We start from the raw sequence: 21,093 nt of genomic DNA, 5'->3' as shown, positions 1-21,093 counted from the left end.
TGTTAAAACTTTGACAAAACCTTCTTCTGTAGCTTGCCATATTTCAGCTGGAATTCCATCAATCCCAGAGGTCCTTCGGTTTGCTAATGACTTAGGAACAGATCTTACTTCATCTTCCAACATAAGAGGTTCCAAATCAAATTTAACTTCTTCCACTGTGCTATTATCATGTACATCTTGTTTATACAAGTCCTTATTATACTCTTTTCATTTCTGTTTTATCCCTGATTCATCATTTATTAACTGACAATTGACATTCTTTGACCATTCCTACCTTTGGTTGAAACTTTTTTTTTTTTTTCAAACTGAATGTATACTGAAATACCTTTCTCATATTGCCTTTTTTTTCTCCGATTCTAAATCAGTAGATATTGTTATAGTACTCTTCTTTACCTAGTTGAACATTTCTCTGTTCAACATTGACTTGAGTTCTCTGTTCTTCTGAATTTTAGCTATCTGTATTGTTCCATATGACATTCATTTTGATTTCTTCTTCACTGTAACCCTTGGTAAATTATGGTCGCACTCTTCTTTGATGAAGTCCTTAATTTCACACCACAATTCATCTGGTTCCCAGTGGAGAAGGTTTAAGGCTTCAAAATGATTTGTAAGTGATATTGTAAAACTTGTTGGAATGTTTTCTAGGTCGTATCTTGGAGTTCTTTTACATGCCAGTAAATCTGCTGACCCAAGGCTGATGTATTTGAGCATATTCAAATATCACTTGACTAAGCCAGGATCGAATTCGCGCTCAGATGGCCAGTGCTCTACTGCCTGAGCTACTAAGCCTGGCAGATTTTATCTTATCTTAATTTGAATATTTTCAATCTTGCATTGCATTTGACAGACTGAGAAACTTAAAAGATTTATATCCCATGATTAGTGTTAATAGAGGATGCTTGCCCAGTTGTACCTCCTCTTAACATAATAATCACCTCAACCACAAATGAAACTTTATCTTAATTAACAATGGTATTGAAATGGCATATGGCTTTTAGTGCCGGGAGTGTCCAAGGACATGTTCGGCTTGCCAGATGCAGGTCTTTTGATTTGACGCCCATAGGCGACCTGCACAACGCGATGAGGATGAAAATATGATGAAGACGTCACATACACCCAGCTCCCATGCCAGCGGAATTAACCAGTTATATTGGGTCGATGCATAAGTTCGAGCAGTATTATTTTTGGGTTGGCAACAATGCGGTGTAAAGGGATTGCTTATTGTTATTCCAATGTTTTAAGTGAGTTTGGAGTTTGTGTGTTGTGAAACACAGGTTTTCTTGATTGTGAACGTAATATTTGTGTATATTTCAGACAAACAGATATGGAATGTCAAGTTGAGAAAAGTGAGCATTTCAGACACATTTTACTCCTTGAGTTTAACCGTGGATCCAGTGTAGCAGAAACTGCAGGAACAATTTGTGAAGTGTATGAGAATAAAGCAATTGCTGAAAGAACAGCACAAAAACGGTTTTCCCGCTTTTGAGCAGGACGGTTTGACTTGTCTGATGATCCACGTTCTGGAAGACCTTCAGAATTTGACAAAAATCGCTTGAATGAGTTGCTTCATGAGAATTCTTGCCAAAGAACACGGGAAATGGCGCAAGTTTTTGAATGTGATCAGTCAACTATTGTATGCCATTTGCATTCGATGGGTATGGTACAGAAGTTGGGTATATGGGTACCACATGTGCTAAGTGACAATAACAAAAATCAACGAGTAAACGTCTGTTCGTCATTGCTTTCCCGGCACCAGTTGGCTTGTGATAGGCACGAAGCATTCCTTTCGAACATTGTCACCGGTGACGAGAAATGGTGCCTGTATGTCAACATGAAGAAGAGGAAAGAGTGGCTCAGCCCATCAAAAAAAGCAACTCCCCGTGCCAAGGATACTGCCCATCCACAGAAAATCATGTTGTGTGTTTGGTGGAAAACAGATGACATTCTTCACCATAAACTTCTTCCAAAAAGCGTAATGATTACCTCTACTGTTGATAGTGACCAGCCAAGACGGCTTGCCATTGCTATTGACAACAAAAGACAAAGACAACCAGCCTTATTGCTCCATGATAACGCTCATCTGCATACAATGCAATTGACCAAAGGTGAGACTGCTGAACTTGGCTGAGAACCTCTTCCTCATCCTCCATATTACCCTGACCTTGCCCCTTCAGATTTCCATCTTTTCTGCTCTCTTTTTTACCACATTCAGGGGCAAGTGTTTCCTGACAAAGCTTCTCTTGACCAATGGCTAACAGATTTCTTCCAGTCAAAACCAAAACAGTTCTACAGACGAGGCATTCAACTGCTGCCTGAACGTTGGTAGAAGGTCATAGAGAGTGGAGGTGAATACATCATTGAGTGATTGTGATTGAGAGTTACATTGCATGATAATGACAGTAAAATAAAATAATACAAGAACTGCACAAACTTATGCATCGACCCAACAGTTAAAGTTCCCGACCCTGCTGGGAATAGAACCTGGGACCCCAGTAACGAAAGGCCAGCATGGTAACCATTTAGCCATGGTACTGGACAGCACTGGTATCGAAAAATGTTCAGTTATCCCAACCATATGTTTCCAACAGTTTGAAAATTCCCTTCATATCTGACTCATCACTGGTATTCACTCAATAGTTCGTATAACAGTCATCTTCCAAGTGCGTCAGTGTTGCCAATTATGGTCTCTTAGATGGCTGAAGAAGCCAATTCACGCTCAGCTGCAATGCTGGAACATCAAATCTATCAAAACCTTTTGCTGTTGCTGAGTCTGGTGGTTATTTCCTTTATTATATTTTCATTCTTCTCAACAGTCTCTTTTTTGGATCTGTGCATTTTCCTGTGTAGTTCAAAAGGTTGTCGGCCCTTGTGGACAGTATGTCTCCACATTGCTCGATCAAACACTGTGCTCTCCCAGTAGCCAATGTCAATTTGACAATTTTTTCATATTAAACTTTAGAAGGAATGAGGTGGTGTTGGAGATGGTTGGTGAAAACTGTAATATGCCATCACAATGAGGAAAAGAAACTGGCTTGGGCACTGGCAGCAATGCAATGAGAAGGTTTGTTGGTGGATGCAAGAACAGTGAATGGAAGGAGAGGAGGAGGACAGAGAAAATACCAGGTGGTTGACAATGTCAAGGTAACAGGAAGCCACCAGAAAATGGAACAAGGATGGCAGAAGGAAGGACTGTATGGAAAGCTGTTGTATGAAGATCTGCCTTGAAGAACTTAACCCATCCCTTACCTCTAAAAGCCCTCCATCAATTACATATCAAGCACCTTTATTAAACCTTTGATGATGCATTTTCCACTCCCATCCCAAAAGTAATGTCAATTGAATTTGTTCTACAAATTGATATATTTTAATTATTATTCTTGGATATTTAATTACTTCCGGAAAAAAAGAAGACACTATAGCATGGATTAAGGAAATGCAGAAAGGTATGGAAAGGTTATAAACATCTCGGAGATCCAAATATCAGAAAAAATAAATTCAGGAACACAGTGAAAAGTTTGGAAGGGTTTCAGGCTGAAAGAAGAACTAAGCAGACTGGAAGAGCCTGGACAGAAGAATAATGGAAGTAGGCCAGCGAATGCATAAAGGAGTATTAGACACTGAGGAAACTGCATACAAAGAGAAAGGAGGTTGATCATAAGTGGTCAGTTTGGTACAAAAAAAAAAATAATAATATTCTAAAGATTCAGTTTATAGTAGAGCTAAGTAAGAGATAAGAATGTGTGTTGGTATTGTTCAGCAAGTTTTATTGGAACTAAACATTTTTTCAGATCATGCTTCCTGATACTAGAAACATCACTATTATGTTGCTTTCTGTGATTGGTTTGGCAGTTTCATGTAAGTTACTTAATGAACCATGTGTGTGGACAGGAACAGTGGTGGTGATAATTGTTTCAAGAAGAAGTCATTTTGGTAACCATCCTCTCTTAACAAACTAAATGTAAACAAAATAAGCATAAAATATATATTTATGAATTAATTCTGAAAATTAAGGAAACAACAATACCTACATACACAGTGTTTTCAAACTGAATTGGATGCTATCAAAATGGAATGCAAGTTCCCTGAGTAACAGAACACTTCAAATTTGTGTCCACTGTCACACATAAAGTGAATGATGAGACGAGAAGTACTGGCTGTCCGCCTCCATAGCGTAATGGTTAGTGTTATTAGCTGCCATCCTCGGGGGCCCGGGTTCGATTCCCGGTACTACCAGAAATTTAAGAATGACAGGAGGGCTGGTATGTGCTTGAAATGGTACATGCAGCTCACCTCCAATGGGGGTGTGCCTGAAAAGAGCTGCACCACCTCGGGATGAGGACACGAGATTACTTTACTTACTATCACCGACTAGTATGAGTTTGAGTATTTCTGGCAGGCCGAGGTTCTGTCTTAGGCCAGAGAGTTTCCAGGTTCCCGACGGGAATCAAGATCTACATCATTTGGCCAGAGAGATTGATGCACTTAGCGAGGAAGTGGGCTACCAGGAAGGTGTCCAACCCAGACTGAGTGAAGGAAAATACGAATAAAACCCATTCACACTGATGCTGAACTCTTTCATAGCTGTGGTTTTAGCCTATTAGCTCAGCATATGCTCGTTCAGTTGCAACACTGCTGGTTAGATGTTTGTATCCTGTATTAAACGTTATGGAAGTGAATCCCAGCATGGTCAAAAGGAATTTAAATGCACGAGACGCATGAGTTTTACTGCCAAGTTAAAGAACCTCCTTCTGACTTCTCATAAACCCAACAGTAGTCAAAAAGAGGTTTGCCATTTGAATGATAATACATCTTCTTTCTGGAGGGAACTGTTCTGAATGACAACATTTATGAAGGACTGCATGCATTTATTAAAAAATGATCAATAATTTAATGTTCACCTTTTGATCTTCTTCCTGCTTCTGTAAATATTTCTTTTCTGACTCATCTAATAGCAGCCTGTATCGCTCCTCAAGATTTTGCACTAGTCCTTCAAATTGTTTCTGTTTGTCCTGAGCAAAACATGCTGTGATCTCTGCCTTCTGTGTCTGCAGCTGTAACTGAAGGCCCTTCACCTGTGCTGCGAATAAACAATAGAATTCAGAAATAAATCTCTATATAGAAGAAATTCTCTCATGGCACAATAATGTACTGTATTTCTCAAACAGTATCACAAGGATGAAGAAAGCAACAAATTATGAAGGGAAGAACATCTCAAAATTTTTAAGTAATTTACATAAACAGAAAGGCAGGAAAGAGAAGAAACGGAGTTACTAAGCAAGTTAGAGACCGGGCGAGTTGGCCGTGCACGTAGAGGCACGCGGCTGTGAGCTTGCATCCGGGAGATAGTAGGTTCGAATCCCACTATCGGCAGCCCTGAAGATGGTTTTCCGTGGTTTCCCATTTTCACACCAGGCAAATGCTGGGGCTGTACCTTAATTAAGGCCATGGCCACTTCCTTCCAACTCCTAGGCCTTTCCTATCCCATTGTCGCTATAAGACCTATCTGTGTCGGTGCGACGTAAAGCCCCTAGCAAAAAAAAAAAAAAAAAAGCAAGTTAGATGAAATTCAGAGTATAATTTGTAATTAATTTTAGTCTGTAACCTGTTCGTATTGCCATATGTCTCTTACCTACAGAGCCCTGTGTAATAATTTACTAATGTCCCCATGATCCCTCAGTATGACCCAATATATTTTCTCTTTGTGCTCTGCTGTATGCCTTCTCTGCAGCAACAACAACAGTAACAATATTAAATTATTATAATACATGTTTTATATATATATATTTATTTATTTATTTATTTATTTATTGGAGCCTCTGTGGCTCAGGCGGCAGTGTGCTGGCCTCACACTGCAGGGTTCTGAGGTTCAAATCCTGGTCACTCCATGTGAGATTTATGCTGGACAAAGCAGAGGTGGGACGTTTTTCTTTTCGGATGCTCTGGTTTTCCCTGTCTTCTTTCATTCCAGTGACACACTCCAATATAATTTCATTTCATCTGTCAGTCGTTTATTCATTCCATTCCTGATCCGGTCAAATGCCTGAAAACAAGCCGAGGATTTTTCATATTATATTATTATTAGGCTGCCTGTTGGCCATGATCGTTAAGGCATCAAGTCTATATGGTATGACACCTTTGTTAGCCAGTTCGAGTTCCGTTGGTTGAAAAACTTTTCATCATCAGAATGTTGGCCAGCAAGGTAGGAGAGGGGGTGGTATACAATTATTTCTAATTGCTAGATTGCGTGCCGGAAACCTGGATTCAATTCCAAACATCTCCACAGTAACCATATGAAGTGAGGGCATATGGCGCTGTTGATGGTGATTCATCCGTTGGATGGAGACATTAAGCCTTGAGCAGACCCGTTGGTGCTATTCGACAAGGATAGGCTATGTGCTGCTACTGGGTTTCACCTTCTCCCTTCCTACTATCATATATCACGGCGTTCATTTCGTCTCATTGATGTGAGGAAGGGCATCCAGTAATTATTATTATTATTATTATTATTATTATTATTATTATTATTATTATTATTATTATTATTATTATTATTATTATCCTTGAGATTTGCTTGGTATCATAGAAGGATAGCTGCCGTACAACGGAGAGCGGCTTTACGTATTGCATGTGCATACCGCACGGTTTCCGAACCTGCAATCCTCATGGTGGCAGCAATAGCCCCAATAGACCTACTCGCATTGGAGCGGCATGAAATCTGGCGTACCAAAGGAGAGCTGGGAAAGAAATGTGCAAAGAAGCGTGCCTTCAATCAACTGATGAGGTGATGGCAACTCAGATGGGAAAGTGACCCTCAAGGCAAATAGACCAAGCAACTGATACCACGCTTGGATATCTGGGTTGAAAGGGCCCATGGTGAAGTAAATTACTACCTCACGCAACTTCTAACAGGACACGGATATTTCCAGAAATTCCTGCATAAATTGGGCAGAGCGAGTGACGCAGCATGCATATACTGTGATGAGATTGACGATGTATTTCACACCTTTTTTGTATGCGGCCATTGGATGATTCAGAAAAGATTTGTGGAAACTGAACTAGGAGAATTGACAACAGATAATATTATTTCGGTGATGTTGCGAAATCAGGAATCCTGGGATCGCATGGCAGTGCATGTGGAGGACATCCTTCGTCAGAAGAAGAAGGATTTGGAAGCATACGAACGTTCGTAAAGGAGAAATGAAGAAAGAAGATGTCTGAAAGACAAAGCACGATATCACCCTGAAGTAATGCGAGAGCGGTTCCGGGGTGATGACACACATCGTGGGAAAAGGGTGTGTGGTTTTTAGTGGGTAAGAATCCCACACACTTGTGGAGTGCGGACCCTTCACAAGTGTCTTTTGAAGATTTTCCATAATCCCTCGTAAAAATAAATTATTATTATTATTATTATTATTATTATTATTATTATTATTATTATTATTATTATTATTATTATTATTATTATTATTCCATCTGAAACTCTTCCAGCCGGTTATGAAGAGTTGTGGTCTGCATGGAAGAGTCTGAACAAGCTGCAGTCTGGGGTCGGTCGATCTAAGATAATAAGAAGAAGTGGGGTCTGTCTGAAGAGTCAACCTTCTGTGCCTGCAAAGAAGAACAATCCATGGCTCACCTCCTTCACTGCATCTTCTGCCCTCTCATTTGCACCATGCAAGATTTAGTGAAGGCCACATCAAATGGTCGAGATCTCGCCAAATTCTGGTCCAAAATGATATAATTGTTACTTTGAATGTGCCTCTAGTGTGTTGTTACCAGTTATCTAATTATTGTTCCTCATTCTTAACCAATAATTTATATGATATATTGCTTCTGATATGAATAAATAAATAAAATTATTAATAATAAGAATAATCTCCATAGCAACACTCTTTACAGTCAGCGTATTTAGTTACCAGCTATTGGACTTAAAATTTCACTCAACTGCCACTGATATTTCCCCTACAGTAGACTCCCTCTAGTTCGGCCACCTCAGGACCAGACCCTAGGCTGGACTAACTGACAATATGTGTAATATGTGGTGAGACGGAGAACAACAACTATGGGAAATGTAATTTTAAAGTTTTTTATTTAACATGTCTGAAGGATTTCATTTTTGGTTGGAACTCTGGACTCTACTGGAATTATTTTATGTAACGGCAAGCAATATTAATTTAAATATGTCTGTAATAATTTTTCTTTTAGGTAAAGGGAAGATGTATTGAACAGTATGAACATTGCAAGATGCAAACAGTGATTTTTTTGTATGTAAATTTTATGTAATTGATCATTTGAGTTAATGTCAACAAGCATGAGGAAAAGACACTTGGGACATTTTAACTTGAAGAATTTCTTGAAGAATTATTTGAAAATTAATTTTTGTAATTCTGTCTGTCAAAATTGTAATCTGATGAAAATGTAAAGGTGCTTTAGTTGTGAAACATCCTATATTGCATGTGCAGTTATTGCTGTTGAAATAGGTGTCACAATAGGAAATCTCGAGAAGTTGCTACCTATCTTAATATGACCATATATGGTCATGCAATTTCATTCGCTAGAATAACAAGATTTCCTATTGGCGAAAAGATAGGGAATCTAGTGGAATTTGTATCCCATTGGTGGATTGTGATGTGTCAATTTCCGGCCTTAGGCCACTTTGCGTGCGGGATGCGATTTGGCCGCGTCTATTCCATCTTCCTCAAGTGCGGTTGTGCTCGAGGGTTTCCCCTCCGGGGATCCTACCTTCTTATTGGTAAGTGTTATTTCAATGTTATTCTCAATGTTTTCTGGTTTTGTTTAATTTAATTTAATTACTTTGGTATTTCCTTGCTTAATGCCGTTTTTAAAGTTTTAAATTTAACGTGTCTGTGTTTGCCCTAGATTTCCGTTGCCGTAATTTCAGTTCTATCACTTTCTTTCGTTTAATACTATACATTGTAATGTAGCATCACCTTTCTATTGTTAAATCAAATTTTCTCTAAGTTACTTAAGTATGTCTTGATTCTGTGTCGTGGAATTGTATTTTGTTAAAATCAAATTTTCTCTAAGTTACTTAAGTATGTCTTGATTCTGTGTCGTGGAATTGTATTTTGTTAAAGTCTTTTAAACGACCTTCATTTGTGTATAAGTATCAGTTGCTAATGTCATGATCTTGTTTCTTTTTTGCTAGTTGCTTTACGTCGCACCGACACAGGTAGGTCTTATGGTGACGATGGGACGGGAAAGGGCTAGGAGTGGGAAGGAAGCGGCCGTGGCCTTAATTAAGGTACAGCCTCAGCACTTGCCTGGTGTGTAAATGGGAAACCACGGAAAACCATTTTCAAGGCTGCCGACAGTGGGCTTCAAACCTACTATCTCCCGAATACTGGATACTGGCCGCGACTGCAGCTATCGAGTTCGGTGATCTTGTTTCTTGTAATGTTGGTTTTGATTATGTTAATATGATGAGTTTTGAGGTGATGGTTGTAAGTCTTTTCTCCCCCATAACGCCATACCTTCTCATGGACCTCATAGGGTCCAGCACCTTCCACTCTCCTTTCTTAGTTGTCATTTTTAGGCCTGTAAGTGTTCGCTTGTATTTGATTTAATTTTTGAGTATTGATAGTTATCCGTCATGTTTTCATGCTCTGATGTGAATTCACCGCCACTGCGTTATTTTACTATTTCCTTATTCATATTATTAAGCGTCAATATTATTTACAACTATTTCTTTATTCACATTTTATGTCAATATTTATTATTTTATTATTATCATTATTATTTTTGCATTATTATTATTATTATTATTACTATTATTATTGTTGTTGTTGTTGTTGTTTTTGTTGTTGTTGTGTATGCATAGGCTCAAAACCAATGCTACAATATGCTATAAATACCAATATTTAGCTTAAGTGGAATACAGTAGTCAAATAAAGAACCAATTATAAGACAAGTAGTATTAATGTATCTTTACCAAGAGTACTCACTCGAAATGAGTTGTTGTCTTTATGATGTCTCCATACACAAGTTCCACTTCTGATGAGAGACGAATAATCATAGTGGAAAATGAAATGCAGAAAACATATTACAAAAACTCAGAATTTAATTTGTAAAGTACACTAACACTTCGTATAAACATCAAAGACTGTTGTAAACAAAAGGAACTCGCATTGCAGTATAGTACTGTGTCATAAACTCTGCAAAATTCAAAAATGAAAATAAATCAGTTATCCTTTTCTGGTTTTTTTTTGTCGATTACTTTTTTTCTTTAGAAGCAAAATCACGCCACTTCTTTGCAAACATTACTTCAACTGCTCTTGCTTCTGTCTGCTGTTCGATATAAGTCGCTGCCGATTGTAAAGCTGTACTTCCCTCAGTGTGACTCATTTTTCACTCTTCATTCAGGACAGGTGCCAGCCATACTTTCCGGCGGCTAAACTGACTGAAGCCAAAGTAGAGGGAGTCTACTGTACTTGTGACTATATCAGAAAAAAAAGTTGCCGTGAGTTATTTTTGTTTAAAACCAACTGTAAGAGAGATACGTAGAGTTTTATTTTATGCTTTATCCCCCTTCTAATGCACCCCCTCCTACTGAAATTTTTTGAACATTCTAAACTGAAATACCAAGTTTCATTAAAATCCACTCATCCATCTTCCCGTAACAGACACAAACATTAAATTGAAATGAACATAGGTCATCACAATTACGTCAGTATTCTTGTCAGACTTTTCACGAACAGTGATGTGCTGACTGTGAAGTTCCAGAGCTGGAATAACCCGACCACAGACAGCAGTGAACATTGCTCTGCCGTTTTCCGTTAAGTGTGCACACTTCTCATTCCTGTTTCTTCCAATTCTGTGATGTTGGGGCATCCCATGTGAATAAAGTCCTCCTTTCTCCTTTCATAACATTCCTTCATAAATTTTTTTCTCATTTTGTTAGTCATCTTTACCATTTTCCTTACTGATACAGGCTGATTGACCATGCTGTTTAGCACCTTAGGCAATCAATACTGATCTGCATTTAGGGCAGTCGCCCAGGTAGCAGATTCCCTATCTGTTGTTTCCCTAGATGTTTCTTAAGTGATTTCAATGACATTGGAAATTTATTGAACATCTCTCTTGGTAAGTTATTCCAATCCCTAACTCCCCTTCCTATAAATGAATATTTGCCCCAATTTGTCCTCTTGTATTCCAACTTTATCTTCATATTGTGTTCTTTCCTACTTTTAAAGACGCCACTCAAACTTATTCGTCTACTAATTTCATTCCACGCCATTTCTCCGCTGACAGCTCGGAACATACCACTCATCTCACTTAGTTTACAAAAGGGGTACACTTATTGTTCCACCTATTCAATACAATCAGTACCACGTTATGTGGTCAATTAGACATAGAAAATCTAAATATTATGGGGACATGTTTCGCCCTTCTTATTGGGCATCATCAGCTATATTAATTTAATCTTAAAACAAACATTGTTTAGAGGACAATGACACTTTATAATTTGTAAAAATTGAACTATGATTTCCTATGATATTATCTTTACAGAATAGTGGTTATAAAATCTGCTGTTGGGACATGACATGTACAACACATGCTAAAATCATTGTAAACTAATTTAAAATCTTGTCTAAAAGAAAGTTTGAGTCAATATAAAGTTCTAAAAACAGCACATGTCTGGTACTGAAGTGGATCCTCTTTGTTACAAAAGTCAGCATATATTTTCTGGGGCAGTTGTCAGCATAAGTTTTCAAAAGAGTAAAATGGTTGAAAACTTGAGGGTGAATCTTGTTTATATTCCGACATTAAAAGATTGGCTAAGAGAAAGGGCGAATGTTATCCTCATTAAGTTGATTAGTCTAAAATATTATCTGATATAACCGTTGCAAACAGACGTTAGTGTGCTGATTGAAGCTGCTTTGAGACAAGTTTTTTCCAAGTATTAGACAGGTTATGTTCGATTTTCACATGATAATGTAGTCCTTCTTGAAGATGTGGAACATCGATGAATAGAATGTGGTTATACTGCAAAAGAACAAAAAAGATGTGTTTGACATGTGTTTTTAAATCGTATGCTAGTGTCCAAGAATTGTGTATTATGTAAAGTGGGTACTTACTCATATGCCATATGTATATCTGTCTTACTGTATTAACAGCGTTGGTCTGTCTGGAGTTCCTGCTTTGCGTGTTGTAATGATGTGATAGCATATGTTATACATGTCATGTCCCAACAGCATATTTTATAACCATTATACTGTAAAGTTAATATCATAGGAAATCATAGTTCAATTTTTACAAATTATAAAGTGTCATTGTCCTCTAAACAATGTTTGTTTTAAGATTAAATTAAAATGGGTGATAATGCCCAATAGAAGGGCGAAACATGTCCCCATAATATTTAGATTTTCTATAATCTAATTGACCACATAACGTGGTACTGATTGTATTGAATAGGTGGAACAATAAATGTACCCCTTTTATAAACTAAGTGAGATCGCTGTTTTCAATACGGATCAAACATGAGAGTGATGGTTTGTAACATACCACTCAGTTGAGCAGCTCGTCTCCTTTCTCCCAGTTCTTCCCAGCCCAAACTTTGCAACATTTTTGTAATGCTACTCTTTTGTCGGAAATCACCCAGAGCAAATTGAGCTGCTTTTCTTTGGATTTTTTCCAGTTCTTGAATCAAGTAATCCTGGTGAGCGTCCCATACACTGGAACCATACTCTAGTTGGGGTCTTACCAGAAACTTATAAGCCCTCTCCTTTACATCCTTACTACAACCTCTAAACACCCTCATAACCATGTGCAGAGATCTGTATCCTTTATTTACAATCCCATTTATGTGATTACCCCAATAAAGGTCTTTCCTTATATTAACACCCAGATACTTACAATGATCCCCAAAAGAACTTTCACCCCATCAATGCAGTAATTAAAACTCAGAGGACTTTTCCTATTTGTGAAACTCACAACTTGACTTTTAACCCCGTTTATCAACATATCATTGTCCGACTCGTTGGATGAATGGTCAGCGTACTGGCCTTCGGTTCAGAGGGTCCCGGGTTCGATTCCCGGCCGGGTCGGGGATTTTAACCTTAATTGGTTAATTCCAATGGCACGGGGGCTGGGTGTATGTGTTGTCTTCATCATAATTTCATCCTCATCACGACGCGCAGGTCGCCTACAGGTGTCAAATAGAAAGACCTGCACCTGGCGAGCCGAACCCGTCCTGGGATATCCCGGCACTAAAAGCCATACAACATTTCATTTCAACATATCATTGCTTGCTGTCCATTTAACAACATTATTGAAGTCATTTTGCAGTTGCTCACAATCTTGTAACTTATTTATTACTCTATACAGAATAACATAATCCGCAAAAAGCCTTACCTCTGATTCCACTCCTTTACTCATATCATTTATATATATAAGAAAACATAAAGATCCAATAATACTGCCTTGAGGAATTCCCCTCTAAATTATTACAGGGTCAGATAAATCTTTGCCTACTCTAATTGTCTGAGATCTATTTTCTAGAAATAAAGCCACCCATTCAGTCACTCTTTCGTCTGGTCCAATTGCACTCATTTTTGCCAGTAGTCTCCCATGATCCACCCTATGAAATGCTTTAGACAGGTCAATCGTGATACAGTCCATTTGAGCTTCAGTGGAATAACCTTTCCTAAAAACGAATTGCCTTCTATTGAACCAATTATTAATTTTGCAAACATGTCTAATATAATCAAAAAGAATGCCTTCCCAAAGCTTACATGCAACGCTTGTCAAACTTACTGGCCTGTAATTTTCAGCTTTATGTCTATCACCCTTTCCTTTATACACAGGGGCTATTATAACAACTCTCCATTCATTTGGTATAGCTCCTTCAACCAAACAATAATCAAATAAGTACTTCAGATATGGTACTATATAACAACCCTCTATCTTTAGTATATCCACCATCATCGCCAGTTAGCATGATTGAACAATACTTCCATATCAGCGATGCTCGGCGTTGACAAGGACTAAGCAACAACTAAATTATTAATTTCTCTGTTATCATAGTCAGTACGATAAAACTGTATTAAACATAAATGATCCAAAATGTATCCTTTATAACTTTTGTAGTGTTGTATTTATCAACAGGATCACTAATAAGATAGATATTTGAGAATCAAATGTTAGGCCTTCCCCTAAACAACCATTCACCCAATGCGAATAACATTATTTATAGCCTAGACTGTAAGGCCATATTTGCCTACATCATATAACAATTTTCATTAAATTGTGTTCAGCTATTTTCTCATGATGTGTGTATGTACGAAATATACATACAGATAGACAGAGATGATGGAAAATTAAAAATCACATTTCCTTCTTACTGTGGACAAAACTGATGCAGAAATACCATTCTTTTTTAATTCTGAGCAATGTACAGACAAAACTCTTTCTTTTTTTACAGGAAAATAAGAGAAATAAGTTTCATAATGATAGATCCGTATTGAACTGTGATTACAATAGAGTAAAATAATATATTATTATTGGTCCACCTTTTCAATACAAAATGAAAATTACATAGGGACTAGTTTCGACCTAGTAATAGGTCATCATCAGCCTGAAGAAAGTCAAAGATCGAAGAAAACATAAACAATGTAAACACAAGTACAGTCTCTTTAAAGGTACATACCAAGTGGGAAGTTGAGTAGAGATATATTAAAAATAATAACTCATCCAAATTGACGAAGCACTGAGCGGAATTTATGTAAAGTTCGGTGCGCCGTATATTATAAAAGACCACTGTGCACTAAATGATGCAATAAAGAAGAATAGTAGGTTGAATGCTGGCTTCTTTACGTTTCACGGAGAACTTTGCTCCGCGTCTTCAGAAGAAAATCTCGACTGTTCATGAGGAAGACTTCTCCAGTAATAAGTATTGTTGTATCTCTTGTGAATAGGGGTTTAAGTTGGAAGCATGGATGTCCCCTCAAATCCTGGTGGGCTTGTTTCCAGTGGCTTTGCTGTGCAATAGATACAGCATTGACAATCTCCAATTCACTATTCTACAAGTCACAAACAACCATTATAATGACTTAGGATGTTTCCCCTTAATCAAGCCTTATAAAACTACAATAACACCTAGCAAGTGGGTTATCAAATACAACATTATTCTATGTATTATCCAACACAGCATACTTTATTTTTTACATGCAGATATAGTTGAACTTGAGTTATACGTATATCAAGGGGAATGGAAAAAACTACTTGGAACTCAGAATTACTTAGAAATCTGACTTACACAATACAGCACATATTTACTGAAAAACCAATGGAATAGACCTACATGTGTAAATCCTTGCAAATAATAAATACATTAAGACAGAAAATATTGTTTTGAACTTGGTCCAGCCTTAAAGAAATCAGATAGTTTGGCTTGTTTCACTTTTTTTGCATTAAGAGTATAAACCTTCTTTTGCAAACTTAGTAATGAATTCAAAGCATTTTCACTACAATTTTTCGCACTGATGTAACGCCTACACACATCGATTGCACTTAACACTCACTCAGTTCAGGTGTTTCAAGATTCAAGTCGTTATCTCCATCTCCATCACTGTCACTATCGCTTGTAGCTGGTCCATTACCAACGCGTTGTTGGCATACATCAGCAATAATCTCTTCAATCTGGTAGTTCTCCACATACAGCCATATCATCGAAATGCAGAAAAGTATCGAATTATATACCCTCCAGTAGCGTTAGCTCATTGCCAGACAAAACTTCATCCCCATAATCATTATTAGAGGCAGCCTCTTCTAGTAAGACACCAGCTTTGCGAAAACAGTTGCTGACTGTGGAGGATGACACCTGCTTCCAGGCAGCCGAAATAAAGTTCATGGCTTGTAGCAAATTAATGGAGAGAGGTTCATTTCCTGCATCACTCAGTGTTATTAAATGTTGAACCAGCATTTTTCAATAATGCACTTTGAAATTTGCAATGATGCCTAAATCAAGCAGTTGTAGAACACTGGTACAGTTTGGAGGGGAAAATTCTACTCGGACATTCTCCAGAATGATTTTTTTTTTTTTTTTTTGCTAGGGGCTTTACGTCGCACCGACGCAGATAGGTCTTATGGCGACGATGGGATGGGAAAGGCCTAGGAGTTGGAAGGAAGCGGCCGTGGCCTTAATTAAGGTACAGCCCCAGCATTTGCCTGGTGTGAAAATGGGAAACCACGGAAAACCATCTTCAGGGCTGCCGATAGTGGGATTCGAACCTACTACCTCCCGGATGCAAGCTCACAGCCGCGCGCCTCTACGCGCACGGCCAACTCGCCCGGTCCAGAATGATTTGAGGTGGATGTGTTGCACATCGATCCATAAGAAGGATCTTTTCTGTTTCATTTTCATTTTAATGTCCAGTTTTTTCAACCACTATTCCATTACAAGCATAGTCACCCAAGAATTTCTGTGGGATTCATATTCCGTAGGTTTTGTTTATGCACCTTTAAAACACCTCGGATTCTTCGATTTTCCTATCACAAGTGGATGGAGTTTGTCAGATCCATCTGCATTGGTGGCGAGAAGTACTGTTACACGAATTTTACTTTTCTTCCCTCCATGGCATGAATCACCTTTTTCAGCTAATGTTTTATTAGGAAGGAAATTGTAGAATAGGCCAGTCACATCACAACTGTAGATGTTTGGAGGCTGATAATCGCTTATGATACTTGGCAGAACCTCTTCTTTCCAGTGTTGCAACGTGACGTCTTCCACAGCTTTTGAGTCATCACAAATTCTTTTTCCTGTGATTCCATGATGATCTTTAAATCCTTGCAACCATCCTCATGAAACCTTAAAATCAGCAGTGATACTCATCATTTTAACTAAATCTATTGCTTTTGCCTTCAGCATGTCACCACTAATTGGTAGAACTGCAGCCCGCTTTTGCTGGAACCATGTGAAAAGTGCTTTCTCCAAATCTATGTACCTTCCTTCTTGCTGACAGCTGCGCTCTGCTGATTTTGAACCCAGTTTTAAGAACTAATCCAAAATAGTGTTTCTTTTACTAATGTCTGTACATAGCATGGTATAAGCAATCCCTAAGTCTGAAGCAATTTCAGTTTTTGTTTTGTATGGATTAGCGTCCACTTCTCATATAAATTTTACTTTTTATATCTAGGGTATAACTTTTCCTTTTTCTGTTTTCCATGGCTAATCAAAAGCAACTGAATGACAAAACTACTGTTCAACAGTAAACACCAGATACCGGCACTGTGGACATTTTACTTCTTTGTTGTTCTCACGAAAGAAATTCTCATATTCAAACAAATTTACTGTATTTTCTTTTGCTTCCACACCGAAACTGCCCACTTTGCTTGTAATGTATCTTAATCTTTGGCGGTATTGTGAAGGTGAAAAACTATGAAGATAGAGGAGGAGCGAGATAGAGAGTGAAGGCGACTCTCTCGGTTGGCCTTTGTTAAGCTGCCAGTAAGTAAGGGTCAACAATGTCACTCAGCAAAACTCTTTGTGTTCTGTTTTAGCACCAAAACCCGACCGCTCTACTTCTGCCTATGCCGACAAAGAGGAAAAGTTCATAAATACAGTAGTTTCTTTTAAGAAAGCACGTGCTCATTACAATTACGCAAAACTCAGTTATATTTCAGTGACACTTAATACGTATAGCAGCGAATCACATATAAATGGATTACGTATAAATAAGGTATAATTAACAAGCTTTTAAATTACATTTTGCCGGGACCTAAAGGAAATTACGTACAAATACGTATTACACAGAACAGAGTTACGTATAAAGCAGGTTCAACTGTAACTGGTGCACAGCAAGTCTTTTAAACAACCTCACTTTACTTTGAAGAAAATATTTTAAGACACTGTTAATGAAATTAATCAACAAGTGAACTGTGCTATTTTAGAATTTAGGATTATAATTATATCCAGCTGAAGATGACCTATAAAAGGCCGAAACTAGTACTGTGACTTGAAATATGAATGCTTTTTTATATGTGTAATGTGTTGATTAGATGGTGACATCCCACATTACATTTTGTGAAGTGGCTTAATTTCTTTTTTCTTTTGTAATATTTGAAGCCAACTCTTTTCACTTTTGATTCAGTTAATTTATAACTGTCAGGTGCTTCAGTCTGCCAAAACTAACTTTTTGTACATAAATGTATAAAATCATTGACAGTGTTTCCATTAACATGTTTGTATAATGTATCATTTTTAACATTTTTATGTACTGAATTTTAGTAACTGGCTAAATTTTTAGCTTCCATATTAATATAAGGTGTACTCTTGAAGATTGTTTTTAGGCTGAAGATGCCCTAAATTGAGGGCAAAACATGTCCCATATAACTGATAGTCTGTTTATGTAACCACTATAAGTGGAAATTAAAGTATTGAATAAGTGGATTAAAGAACACATTTATTATTTTGAACTGTAAATTTTCAATATGGACCAAAAATGAGATTTATAACATGTAATAAGTGGTATATTCCGAGCTGTCAGCGTAGAGATGGCGTGGAATGACATTAGTAGACGAATAAGTTTGAGTGGTGTCTTTAAAAGTAGGAAAGATCACAATATGAAGGTAAGGTTGGAATTCAAGAGGACAAACTGGGGCAAATATCCATTTATAGGAAGTGGAGTTAAGGGTTGAAATAACTTACCAAGGGAGATGTTCATTAAATATCCAATCTCATTGAAATCATTTAAGAAAAGGCTAGGAAAACAACAGATAGTGAATCTGCCACCTGGGCAATTGCCCTAAATGCAGATCAGTATTGACTGATTGAAAAAAAAAAAAAAGAAGTTATGAGAAAACATGTTGTGTCATACTTTTCTAGAAGCCTGTCGAGGCAATATATATAAAGAGGCAGTCTTGGGAGTTGGAGTTGAATTGCTAGCGAGAATTACTAGTGAAAGTCTTCAGTCAAGTATATGAACTTATGTTGTGATTTTGTTGTGTTGGTAGTTGGTGGACATGCGAATGTTGCAGTCTTCTTCTTCGTAGCAGTGTTTTGTTCAAGATGGCAGTTTATTAGTGCAAGTATCATGTGTGTATAATGTGTATATAATTTGTAAATAAAACAGTGTACATAATTGACAGCATCGCGTGCGTGCATGTGTGTATTGACCCTTGTTAGTGAACATCACAGAAGATGCTGGAGATGGCTTCATCAGAAGAAACGAAAAATTCAGGATCCAAAAGTCCTGACTCCACTTCACTCAGAAACAGATGCAGGTCCTTACTGATAACATTTCGACACGGCGATCTCTTATTTGCAGTTGCACAGATAAACCGCATTGAGATTGCATTGGACTTCATTCCAGGCTTTCCTTCACTTGAGCAATGTTTTCTGATGTTCAAACTCTTTTCTGATCGTATGGTTTTTATTCGCTACTGAGCCCATTTCATGCCATTTTGCTACTAAGGTTTTGCTAAAACACTTCTGATCTTAAACTCTTGCGCAAACAGTTCCGCACAGGTTTTGCCATGAATCGTGCTTCGTATAACACTTGACAATGAACACGCTGTTTTATCGTGAGCACAATTTTGTGTTGCATTCAACTAGTCACTAAACATGTCTGCTCCTCTCACTCACTCACTCACTCACTCACTCACTCACACGTAATAACATAGCAATGTAGTCGGAAGGTGCCCATGTGCAGAAATGTGACAGCAACCAATTGGTGCATCAAAATCATGGTTTCCAGTAATTCCTGTGATGGGCAGTTCTCTTGTTCATTAACATGGGTCAATTCCATGCCAGTCTTATAAATATTTGCTGATCCAGTTTTATTTTGCCCATCCTGTATAAAGATATCGAGATTGTCCTTGAACTTTTCTGCTTTCTTTCCATCTCTCCCTCTTCCCAAATTGACCTGTCACTCTATTTTTCCTGTTAGATTCCTTTCTATATGTGATTTGATTTCCACTTGTTTGTTCCTTTCCGTTACTCAAATTACTTCTGAAAATGTAAACTTGTGTCCTCATCTTGAGGTAGGCAGACCCTCAATGAAGGTCAGCTGTATGTACCATTTTAACCGCATACCAGGCCTCCTGCCATTCTTAAATCTCTGGCAGTACCGGGAACTGAACCCAGCCCTCTGAGAATGGCAGCTATTAGTGCTAACCATTACACTACAGAGGCGGACAATAATTTATTGTGAAAATAAAAGATCACTGCATGCTGTGGGAGATTTTGAGGAAATGCATCTGTAATCTACTACATTTGTGGGCAGATAGTTTGAACATTAAATTATTTTATTCCTCAGCTTAATCCTTCCATGTGCTCATTATCCTTTCTTTCCACCTCATTGGTGTGGTGGTGGTTATAATTGTTGTAATGCTGTGAAATATTTATGGTCATCTTCATAAGTAATTGGTCCTATGACTGGTCAGCTGCCATGATGTTCCTCCATGATTGGTTGTCCTTTGCAGTCATCTTCATTACATTAAATCAATAAATTGCAAATTTGTCTTCATTCTCTCTCCTATGGCATTCACTATTTGTTTCCCTGTCATCCATGTGGTGTTTTCCCTTCACCGAAACCTTCTGTTTTTGTCTATATAAATTCTGAATAGTGTGTCTCATGTTCCCACCATGACAAATGTTGCTTGTGTATGAGGTGAACTACAGGTATTTATGGTAGCAGTGATTTATGCTTATGACGATAAGAAAATAAGTCCCCTGTAGGAAGAAGGAAGTGATTTTTAATTCCATGGTGTTGGTAATAATTGTTTTAAGAGGAAGTACTGTACAACTGGCAACTATCCTCTATTAACACTAATCAGAGGAGAGAAAAGAAGGAATTCTGCTCCTCTGAAGAATGAAGGTATCAGCAAAAGAAAGGCAAGGACCACAAAGAGCGTGAAAATGAAAGACTCCCCAGGCCTTGAAAACTTAATACATTCGTGGTCAGAAGGGAACTAGAGCTAACCAGATAGGTAAGATTAAAGTGAGGAGACTGGCACAAGTGGAAGCAAAACCAAACTCAGCTAGGCGTCCCGTGGTCACTAATCCACGCGCCAAAGTTAAGAGCCCTTACAGTCACCTCTCACGACAGGTAGGAAATACAGTGGATATATTTCACT

At 37.9% G+C, this 21,093-nt stretch overlaps 1 protein-coding gene across 1 annotated transcript in view; it reads right to left on the bottom strand.

The window, feature by feature from the left end:
* LOC136875501 (chromosome partition protein Smc) overlaps positions 1-21,093 on the bottom strand; it is a 97,315-nt gene that overhangs the window by 17,113 nt on the left and 59,109 nt on the right. The window contains exon 8 of the mRNA XM_067149050.2: positions 4,899-5,072. Within this exon, the coding sequence (XP_067005151.1) occupies positions 4,899-5,072 (174 nt within the window). The remainder of the gene's footprint in view (positions 1-4,898; positions 5,073-21,093) is intronic.

This window comes from Anabrus simplex, chromosome 6, assembly GCF_040414725.1.
Source record: "Anabrus simplex isolate iqAnaSimp1 chromosome 6, ASM4041472v1, whole genome shotgun sequence".
Taxonomy (NCBI): Eukaryota; Metazoa; Arthropoda; class Insecta; order Orthoptera; family Tettigoniidae; genus Anabrus; species Anabrus simplex.
This window is presented reverse-complemented; position numbering and strand designations above follow the sequence as displayed.